Here is a 12,111-nt window from a genome sequence, read left to right as displayed (position 1 = left end):
AATGTTGAGTATCAAGAAATATTCCTTTATGATGATCTATCAAGCCTACAAGTGCAAGTTGAAGGTCAAATCCTAGTCATCATCCCAGTCACTATCTCTACGAATCGAAGAAGTTCCATATCAACATGTCTAGATGCAATGTACCTGACTCACTCGTGATGGCACAAACTCCGAGGCATCTACCCTTATTATCTATTGGTCATGACAAAGTGTGTAATTATTTCATTGGCCAGAACTGAGTTTGTTGTAACAAACCCTAATTAGGGTTTTCATTGTAAAATCTTGACCATCGATCTCAAATTGATCTAAGCCAGTGGATTGTATTGAGAGCATTATAAAAGGCTCAAATCTCTCATTTGTAAAGGTTAATAACTAGTGAATGGGAGAAGAAGTGAATAGAAGATACAATAGAAGTTAGAATAGATTAGGAGAAGGAAGAATTGTTGTTATGACTTGTAAATGAGATGCTCTTTTCATTGAAGTTGTGGTCAAATTTTTTATTTCAACAAGCCTCATGGTTCTACTTCTCATTTTGTTTTCAAGTTGATTAGATGGAATGGAGGAATTTGTTGAATGCATTTATGTGGAATCCGTAGTCCATACCACTAGCCTCTTGCTGAGTGTAAGGGTGCCTTGTGTGGTCAATTGGAGTGATATGAGCTTAACTTCGAATTGTTATGTGTCCATTGTTTATTCATTAACTTGAATGGTGAGCAATGTTCAATGGTAATAATTTGAACATCTTTGAATTGTCCTAAGAAGATTGCACTGAGCTTGTGTCAAATTGTTCAGTTTGATGGTGAGAGCTCCCTCAGTAGGATTCTATCTAATCATTCATCGATCTTCTTACATTGTAGGCCTAAGAATAGACTCTCTCAACCCTTCATCTTTTGCCATATTTTTTAAACACAAGCTAGTTTAGGATAAAACAAAGTATCACAATATTGCAATATTAGATGATGTAAGTTCCAGTGATTCAAGCATTCGACAATTCGACGTAAGTCCCTTTGTGATACCAGCAATCACATCAACCAACTGTGCTTATCCACACGTTGTGACCCAACATATCAGAACCTTGGAGTTGTTTCAAGTGATCTTTAAGCCAATCTTCAGCATTTGAGTAACTTTGTTCAAGAGAGGATAAGGTACTTTGTGTATTTTATTCTGTGTTCGCATGTGCATGAAAAACACATCAACAGGGGGGTATGTCTATAACATCCACATTGCATGAAAAGTTTTGCAACAACAAAATAGCGTAAAGCATGGGAGAATTACACAATTGCATAACTTTCACAGTTTTGCTTGGATCTTCCTCAAAATTGAAATATGACATCCCAAATAGTAGGAAAATCTTGGAGTGGCATAACTTCCACAATTTTACTTAGATTTTCTTCAATTTTGAAACGTGAGCACCCAATTGGCCTCTTAACAAGGTGATTCATTCATTTGGTCATGAACCATCCACCATTTTTTAAAATTGCATCATCCATATTTGCAATCAAACAAAAGAAGAAAAACACCAACAAATAAAAGGACAAGTATATTTGGGCGATGTAGAATTGCTTGTGGACTTGGATGCTTTGGCATCACTTTGGCAACTCAATCTCAACATTTCCAATGCTCCCCAAAACCTAGCAAGATCTACAAAAATGTGGGTTGAGGTTTTCAACTCCACTCCTCTTGAGAGAAGATTGCCTCTAAGGCTGCAACTTCAAGAAAACTAAATCTCCAACCTCAAAATTCATTTCCAAATGGTATTGATTTGCTAATCTTTTATCGAGTTTGTGTTTGATTGAGATTCTCCTTAAGCGTTCTTAAAATTTCTTGGCTTGTTGTCTATGATACCCAAATCCGCAAGAGATGAAGCATCATATCCATACAAATCTTTGAATGAAGTGATACGTATAGACATGTGTTGCAAAGTACTGTAGAAATGCTTAGCAAGATAGAGCTTTTTGATCTATGTTGATGTTGTCCTATTACATACTTCCCAAGTGCCCTTTGATTTACTTGTTCACATTTTCGGTTTGCTCTTGTATTTGAGGCTAATAGTTAGTTATAGGAGTCAACTCAACACCTTTCAATCAAAAGAGTTCGTGCCAGTATAAACTAAGGAACCTCTTATTTGTATCATTCACTATGTTCTTAGGCAATCCATGGAGTTAAATACCTCTCCAAAAAATAAATCAGCTAGTTGTGGTGGCTTGAACTTCGAAGATAAACAAAGAAATGAGGATACTTAGTGTGTTTGTCAAATATGACATAGATACAATGCTTACCATGAACTCGTGGATGACCAATGACGAATTACATGTAAGTACTTTCCTATTTTTGATCCAAAATAGATAAGGACTGCAACAATCTTTTCGGTAACATGTGTTTTGTTTTATTTTCTTGGCATTTGAGACACTCTCTAATGTGCTTAAGAACATTCTCCTTAAGTCCTTTTTGATAAAAACGCTACCTCTCTCTTGTTTGTAAGTCTTGAAGTACCTTGGATAAATTGCCAAAGGTGTGTCATTAATTGCTTTCAAAACTATCTCTATTATATTAAAGTATTATTGTAATATTTAGTATATAATGGTCACTATATTGTTTAGAATAGACTTTAGGAATATTCTTTATTCTTTCGTATTATTAGTTATATTTTTTTGGTTAGTTGTTGCTCTTACCCCATTCAAATAAAGCATTTTGTAATATTATTTAAGGAGACTTTTGTTCCTTGTTTAATATTGAACATCTTGGCAATTATTTTGTGTTATATTTTTTGTAATACGGTATTAGATCCCAAGCCAAGATTCTTCGGATCAATGAATGTGTGGAGATCTATGAATTGCTTACCATAGTGATGAATTGGTTGCTTGTCATGCAAAACGTACCAAAAGGAGGTTGTACAAAATAGTATGAAATTATATGAAATCGTCAAGGGTTTTTGGTTGATGTAATTGCAACTTTTAAAAAAAAATCACGTGACATATTTTTTGCTAAATATCATGATTTTTTTTGGGCAAAAATCGCAACTTTGTTCTTTGGAAAACACAACTTTTTTTCTTCTTCTAAAATTCGTGTAGTATTTTTTCTTCTAAGAATCATGTCCTTTCTTGAAAGAAGTTGTGGGTTATTTTTTGTAAAAAGGACGGATTGGTTCACAAATAGTTGTGGTGGTTGTTTCTAATATTTTAAAATTGTCATCGACAATTTTTAACTAGTGAATGTCAGTGCTAGGGAAAATCCGTGATGGCTAGGATTTTAGCTAATCTTTCTAGTATTATTGTGTAGGTTTGCCGATAATGAATTTATAACCAGTAGTTAAGGCACATGGTTTGCAATTTTCTAATGATTTTTTAAAAATCATGGTTGCTAGGGTTTGAATTTGGATGACTAGGGTTTTCAATTTTCTTTCCTAAATTTTTATGTGGTCTTCTTTGAAGGTGGCTAGAATGTGAGTGGGGGAAGGCAATTTTTTGCTCTTACTTCGTAAATGCACCTTACACGAGGGAAAATGACTTTGATATGCAACATAATGTTGTGAGGCAGTTGACATTTTTCTGGCAAGAATTACTACACATGGAAACAACACATACGATCTTCAAGTATAGAGGCCTCAATAACCTTGGTATTGACACTCGACCAATGGTTGCGGGTATAGACTAGGACAATGTTGATTGGCATAATAGATAAGGAATCACGTCTATGTAGTTGTGAGTGATAGATGAAATGCTTTCATAGGTTCAAACAAGCAAAATTTCTACGAAAATTTGGAAGCACATGAGATTTGTATGAGACCTTAGATAAGGGTAGGGCCTTTTTCCTAAAAAAATATGCTTTTCTCAATCATGATGGATGAGAGGATGCCTTTGTAGGAGTATTTTATGAAGATGAAAGACATTAGCAATCAATTGTAAACCATAGGTCACAAGATGGAAGAAGAAGATATGGTGATGATTACGTTGAGAAGCTTACCATGTGCCTTCAAACATTTTATTGAGATACTTAACATTACATCTACGATTGTTGACCTGAAGTTTGAACAATTGGGCAATAAGCACTTGTAACAGGATAGATGGAAGAAACAATTTGGCAACAACAATTTTATAGAGTGTGGAATAGGCCTTTGCCGTCAAAGACAAAGGCAAAGGCAAACAAAAGAAAAGTAATAATGATAAGTTGAAGAAGATGAAAAATACAACATCACTATTGTGGTAAATTGGGCCACATGAAGAAGCACTACAAAAAGAGGTTGGTTGAAAAGAAATCCAACTCGAGAGGGCCTCCACTGAAGGCTCATGTTCTAGAGCATTTTGGGGAGTCAACCTTCTATGCTTTCAGGGCCAAATGATTAGTATATCATTCAAAGTAGTTTGTGTGGTGCATTGGTTTCAAAGCATCTCGACATTTCATAGGAAAGATCAATTAATAGAGTACACAACTTGCTAAGATTCAATGATCTTTGATGGCGTTGAGAAGTACATAATTTGGTGGTAGAGGAAATGTGTAGATATCTCCTGGAGGGAAAAATTCTTTTTTCTGAATGTGTACTATGTCTTGGGAATGGAGCTCAATTTGTTGTATGAGTTAGATTGTGTGCCGTTGTCCCAATTTGGATGTCATATCTAGCATACATAGATGATATATAATTGACAAGGAATTCAAGAAAACTATTGTTGTTGGTATGGAAGGTCATGCTTTTTAACGACTTGTTAATGCTGGATAGGATTTGGAGCGTTCTTTGGCAGTCAAGAGTGCATTTGATATCAGTGCACAATTGGCATCAACGTTATGAGCACCTCAATTTAACGTACCTCTCTTAGTTGACATGAGAGAATTTAGTAGAGGGATTACCTGGCATTCAAGAGTAGAGACATGGTGTTTGTCGATCTTGGCAAGTAGGAAAGCAACCCAAACTCCATTTTGCAAAAGGAAAGGCTTGGAGAGCCTCGATAGTTCTACAATTGGTTCATGCCAACATTTGTGGACAATTGAATACAACGCCAACCATAGCTGCATAATACTTTTTTTTATTTGTTGTTGACGTCGATAGGAAAATGTGGGTGTTCTTGAAATGAAAATCAAATGTGTTAAAAGAGTTTCAAAAGTTCAACCCATTAGTAGATAAAGACTCAAGATGTTACATCATAACTCTTAGATTTGATAATGGAGGTGAATTTTGTGCAAACGAGTTCAGTTTCTAGATGAAATAGAAATAGGAAGCCCTAGGTTGGCAATATTGATTTGGATGGATTGTTTTCTAAAAAGAGACCCATGTGGTGGGAAAGTACTATTGGTGATTTCAAGATGATGAAATGATTGAGGGTAGAGAAAAACATAGTGATTTTTTCTATTATGTCCAATCTTCAAGGAGTTTATGAGCCCATAAGTTTGCAGAAGTAAAAAGAAAACTTGTATGAAAAAAGGCCATGGAAACCGAACATAAGAGTCTTATGAAAATAAGACTTGGCTTCTTTTAGATCTTCCAATAGGGAAGAAACTCATTTGTTGCAAATGGTTGTACAAAGTCAAGTAAATGCCGATGATACTCTTGACAAGTACAAAGCACGGTTTGCCACTCAAGGTTTGTAACAAGAAGGTATTGACTATGAGGAGACCTTCGCTCCTACAACAAAGATGAGCACCATTCGTTTAGTTCTGGCCATCACAACATAGTTTGGTTGGAAATTCATTCAAATGGACATAAAAAGTGCCTTTCTCAATGTCAACTCAGAGGAAGAAGTGTACGTGAATCAACCTTAGGGTTTTCAATTTGCAGGATAGGGGCATCATGTATGTAGATTGAAGAAAGATCTCTATGGCTTGAAGTAGACACCTAGGGAATGGTACATTAAAATTGATAGGCATTTTGTCGAATAGGGATTCCATTGAAGTTCTTTGGATCCAAATTAGTACATCAAAAGTGTAAGCAATGAGATCATTCTACTAGTTATTTATGTAGTTAATATCATTATTATAGGCACAGTCACAAGGTTCGAATTCGAGTACGAGTTCGACAACTATAAAATTTGGAAGAAGTTTGAAAAGGGTAAAAATTCGAAAAAAAAAATGGCATTAAATTCGCCTCATATACATTTAATTTTTTCAAAATACAAATAATATATCCACAAAATTATCAAAATAGTTTAATATTGCTAAATAGATTTGAAATCATTATAAAAATATGACACATAAAATATAAGTTGGAGTTGCAAAGACATTAAAAAATATACTAATTTTTAGTTTTGACTTTAAAAAACAATACTAAAAAATATCAAATTTTATTTAAACATAATTTTAATTAAAATAAAAAATTAAATTAAAAACATGTAATTTATAAATACAAAAATAATATTATATTATGTTTTAATAAGATATAATAAATGCAAACATTCATAAATAATAAGTTAAAAAATTTAATTTATTAATTTTTATATACTATTATTTTAATATCTAAATTAAATATATCAAAATATTAAATTTTAATTATACATTGTTTATATTGAAAAATAATTATAAATATAAATCTATTAAAATTTAAATATTAATTTTAAATAAAAATTAAAGAATATATAAATCTATTAAAATTTAAATATTAATTTTAAATACAAAATTAAAGAATATTTAATTTTTTATAAATTAATTAATAAATAAAATGCAATCTTTAAAATTTTATAACACAACAAACTTGGTGCTAAAAAAACCTAAACACAAAACTTTTAAAAAACCCTAAATTAAGAACAAATCTTGTCAGCCTAGCTGGGAGTTGCAGACTGAAGTGGCAACCAATTTGTTGTGACATCTAATTTTGTGTGGCAGCTAATTTCTGGTGGCTACTATCGCCCTCTTGTCATTCTTCGCACCTTGCCTTAATGCCTTCCTTTCATAGACTCGCGACAGATGAATGGTCGAACTCTTTGAATAAATTAGTTGCCACAAAAAAATGTTATGCTGTGAGTCTGTGAAAGGAAGGCATTAAGGTGGCAGAAGAATCGGCTACAAAATAAATTTGCGCCCTAGTTGCTAGTTGTTGCGGCTGAACGAGCTCTCTTATTAGCCTTGTCTACACTCGTAGGCGCTTACTCCATTGAAACTGGCGTCAACGTTGAAATTATTTTAAAAAACTATCAAAAACTTAAACGAAATTGCTTTTGCGAAAAAGTATTTTAATAAGAAAACCTCCTGCTGCTTTTTCTGTACGAATATAAACGCGAATTTTACGAATTTCATGCCTTTCAAAAAAGTTCACCAGATTTCAAACTTCAAGCTAGAAATTCGGCGAAGCTTGTGACTTAGATTATAGGTATTTTAGCTCATTTGATTGAACAAATCAAATGTAATTTGAGTAAAGCTTTTGATATGATTGATTTATGCCTACATTATTGCCTAGGTGTAGAAGCTTGGCAAACAAGTGGTGGTATTTTTATTTTTCAACCCAAATATACTAGGAGCTTACTCAACAAGTTCAAAATGACAAATTGGAAAATACTGTCTACTCCTATGGAGAAAGGATTGAAGGTTTCAGCCAAATCAGACTCAAAGTTTGTAAATAAGTGAGTTTCATTTCCAAATTCAAGATAGGACAAGAGGAAGAATATTGGGTTGCAGTGAATTGGTTTTTGAGATATGTGAAAGGTAGATTGACTTTGAAATTCTATAAAATAGAAGAAAAGATGCTAGGCTGGATGTGTTCATAGGTTCAGATTGGGTTAGTTCTCTTGATTATAGAAAATCCACTTCTAGGTATGTTTTAAGTCTTGGTATGGGTGCAACACATGGACCACCGAGAAGCAATAGGCTAGAGCTCTTTCCTTGATAGAAATAGAGTATTGAGGAAAAGTGAAAGGAACATGTGAGATAGTATGGCTCAGAACGATGCTTTCAAATATGAAGATGCCTCAAGCAGGGACTTCACCCTTGTTTTGTGACAATCAAGGGGTACCAAAGCGTTGCAAGGATCAAATCTTCCACGAGTGTACCAAACATGTGGAACTTCATTGTCAATGATAAGAGAACTTGTTGAAGATGGATCCATTACATTGCAGTATTGTCCTTCAATAGAGAAACATTTGAATGAGAGAAAACTTGTACTATAATAGATTAATTAATAAATTGTGTAGAAACTATGATAACAAGGGTTGTGGCCCATGTTATTATTTTCATCAAAATACAAAATATGTAATTATTGGATTGTGTTGGGGAATGAAAATTTAATAAAACATGAGAACAAATGGTTCTGAACAAAAAGCATGTAAAATACTAGACAAATTGATGTCCTTTTACTTGATTCATGATATTTTTGTAAATTTTCATGAATATGAGTATTTGTTGTGACACTACCATTTTTCATTATCATTGATTAATTAGTTATATGAAAGCACTTAATTTTTACATACATGCTCAACAATTTTAAAATTTGTACAACTTTTATTGTAAACTTGTCTATAGCTACGGTGAAAAGATAAATTTATTTGGTATCTTTGACAGCAAAGATATAAATCTTTTCCATTTCAGTTAAATCATTGTTACAAAGAAACAGATTCATTACTTTAATGAGTTTTTTGATATTGATTTGTCTTTGAGAATATGCAAGCACCATATTTTTAGGGGTTAAATTGTAGTGACTTGTGCATGTAGAATTTTATCTTTATGTGTTTCAGAAACATTTCATTCTATTTAATTTTTGTTGCAACTGTGTTGTGAAGTGTAAAAGGTTCAACTTTCTGTGTTAGTTTATGCTATTTTTTAGGACACTTCAAGCAAAGCTTAAGACATATATATATATATGTAAACTTTGCTATGTGGATGCAGGAAGAAAATAAAGATGATTGCAAGCCTGATCAGAACGAAGTCATTAATCAACTAGTGAGTATTACCTTTGTTCTTGTCTAATCGTTTTTTGTAGAATCATTTACAACCATTACTCCATGGAAAATGCTTACTATTATATTCTTAAGTGTTTCCTATTTAGTATTGTTTTGAACTCATCCAATTCTTATATAGAGCATTTTTGTGTTATTCAAGGTTGATTCCGCTAATGCTCTTCCATCAGGTTTACATCTTATAATTATGATGCATAGAAATGGCACTCGGACTTGGTGCGGACTTGGCAAGGGTTAGTTGGCTCAGGGGTTGGGACTCGGTGAAAAAACTTGGCCTAGATTCGACAAGACTTGGCAAATTAAAAAACCCAAGAAATTTAGAGATTTTTAGAGATTTAAAACTTGTTTCATGCACTTGTTATTAAATAAATCTTAAAGACACAATAACATCATTGAATAGAAGCTAATTTGATCACATAGACAAGTATACTTTGATCACATAAGTACAAACGCAAATTGCAGCTAAAGGAAATAGCAAACTTAGACATATGAATATTGTCAAATGTATACAAAACTCATGAAGTATGAAATCCATGACATCAAATGTTCCAAACAAATATCATAACAATAACTACAAGTCCATGGCTCAGAGGAGCCTGCATCCCTCCTACGAAGGTGTCTAAGGAAGGTCTTGGATGATTCAACAACCATAGTCTCTGCTTGTGACTCCATGCCGCACTCACCAACATCAGCTGTATTTGTGTCCTCTTGTGCTATATCCTCCTCTGCCATGGCTATAGCCTGAACCTCTCTATCTGCTTGGTCGACCCAATCAATGTCCTTGTCACTAAAGATAGGATTCGTAGCCTCAGCGATCCACTCAAATTCTAGATCAACTTCCTCTATCATGATTGAGTAGTAGTCATGGTGAAAAACTTGTCTTTGTCTAAGATGAAGGTTGTTATGAACAAAGACTAGATCATTCAACCTCTCCACAAATAGTCTATTGCGCCTATTGGAATCTATGTGCTCAAACATACTCCAATTGCACCTACAACCGGAAGCATTTCATGGTTGGCTCAAAATGAGAATGGCTATACTCTGAAGATTTGGTGTTTTAGGACCAAACATTTGTCACCATCTATCTGAGATGAGAATAAGAAAAAAAATCAGTCTCATTTCCAACTTTAAGACTTCAAGTTATAAAATTAAATTATACCCAAAAAATATATTTTTGCTTGGCTACAATTTTTCTTGACTATGTTTGCAAATTTGACGAGAGAAGACCTCTCCTTGTGCAATAGAAAAGACCTATATCTTGTGGATTATTGTGCTGCTATGACTAGGCGACATCCACTCTATCTCTGAGTAGAGCCCATTAAGAACCTTCTCATATTTTGCGTAGATGGAGCTAATGACCTCCTTGGCCGTATCCATGCTCTCATATATGTAGCTTATTGCGGGCTTCTCCCCATCAACAATTCATAGAACTATCAAGGGCTCAATGAACTGCAAATATTGTGAAACAAAAACAATTAATTTAAGTGTGAATAAGAATAAGAAATTAAAAGAAAAATATGAATAAAAATTAGAACATAATGTAGAATTTATAAAAAATTTACCTTCACAATCTCTGCACAAGGGGCCCGAAAGCCTGGCTCTTCAAAAATTCAATCTGCCACATCAATCCCTAAAGTGGTTGTAGCATACGATGAGGAAGTCCACTCCTTACCAACAGACATATGCTTGAAAGCTGCTTTTGAACGAATCAAAGATGGTAATGCTATGAAATTGGTGGCAAATCTAGTGATCCCAAGATGAGCCAACTCTTTTTGCCTTGTGTATTGCCTCATTAAGCTAAGGACCCATGTGTGTTTATACAAAAAATTGCAAATGTCTTCACGTCTTGATCCATGGAAGCTTGCCAATATCCTCCAATATGAGGTCAAGGCGATGGGTGGCACAGGAAGATCAAAATATAGTTGCTTGCTTCTCCATCAAAAGTCTATCCGCAACAACATAATTTGCTGTATTATTGGTCACCACTTGAACTACATTCTCCTCACCCACCTCAAGTATGACCTCTATAGCCTTACATAGGAATGTGACATTTTTTGAATGTGTGGAAGCATCAATGGATTTGAGGAACATGGTGCCACCTGAAATTTGAAAATAAAGCAAAATCATTGACCGTTGAATAAATCATAAATTAAAAATATTAATCACTAAACCAAATTGAAAGTATTCAATGCATTGAGGGAAGTAGAATGATGAATCACCTGCGAAAGAATCAGGAAAATTTAGGAGCGTCCTATATCTTGTATTAGTCCAACAATCGGTCATGATGGTGCAACTCTTCTTGCTTCATATCTTGTGGTGCTTGTCTATTGTGGCTTTTACATCAGCCACCATTTCTATCAAAATTGAGCCACTTAAGTTAGATTCAAAAGGGGCTTTAAACTCCGCTCCACATATAGTTATGGCATCAACAATGTTCTTTAAATGTCCAATAAAAAATGATTTGACAAAGAATCAAACTCTAAATTTTAAAATAATCAAATAAATTTTTTTTATCTGATTGCAAAGAATAGAATGATGCAATAGTACCATAATTGGCCAATTGCACGTCTAGCTGCATCGTGTACCTCTTTGTTCCATCCCATGTTCTCAAGTGACGGTTGGGCTAGAGGAGTAGTGTGTGGTTCAAAATGTGAATCCATCCTTGATTGATGAACTCTAGGACCAATGCTAATACTCCCACTACCACTGGTTGAAGCACTAGTAGAAGTAGCAATACTAGTACTAGGATGATATGGAGGCATGGAAGAAGCCTCTCCAACACGACCAATGCTCGCCAACTCCTCTCTTTGCCTCTTCTTCATTTCCTTTTGTGCTCCAAATGTTTCTAGTTGCACTTGGCACTCATGAGTAGCCTTAGCATGTGCTTCCTTGCAGGGTTCAGCATCATAGCCACATATGTGGGCAAGATGGTAGTTCAATCTATTTATGCCTCCATGGAAAATTGGTTTGCAATATTTACGTTTGGCCTCTACTTTTTTTTGCTTGGGAAAACTTTTAGTAGGTTTCCAAGCTGGATCCTTTCTACTTGTGATTGTTCTTGGATTAGAAATTATGAAAAATATGATTTTCAAAATCTAAAGGCCACTGCAATACGACATAAAAAAAAATGAACATTTGTGCATTGTCTTTTATAAATTATTACAAAAAAATTGTACGTTTTCTTCCAAAAAATAATGTAGGGTTTGCTATTTCTTTGAAAGGTAATGAATATAAATGTTTT

At 34.0% G+C, this 12,111-nt stretch overlaps 1 protein-coding gene across 3 annotated transcripts in view; it reads left to right on the top strand.

The window, feature by feature from the left end:
* The window catches only part of LOC131039839 (uncharacterized), a 179,027-nt gene that overhangs the window by 47,350 nt on the left and 119,566 nt on the right, over positions 1-12,111 (top strand). For all 3 annotated transcript variants that reach the window (XM_057972784.2, XM_057972721.2, XM_057972855.2), the window contains exon 7: positions 8,800-8,853. In XM_057972784.2, coding sequence (XP_057828767.2) covers positions 8,800-8,853 — 54 coding nt within the window. The remainder of the gene's footprint in view (positions 1-8,799; positions 8,854-12,111) is intronic.

The sequence above is a fragment of the Cryptomeria japonica genome, chromosome 9 (genome assembly GCF_030272615.1).
Source record: "Cryptomeria japonica chromosome 9, Sugi_1.0, whole genome shotgun sequence".
Taxonomy (NCBI): Eukaryota; Viridiplantae; Streptophyta; class Pinopsida; order Cupressales; family Cupressaceae; genus Cryptomeria; species Cryptomeria japonica.
This window is presented reverse-complemented; position numbering and strand designations above follow the sequence as displayed.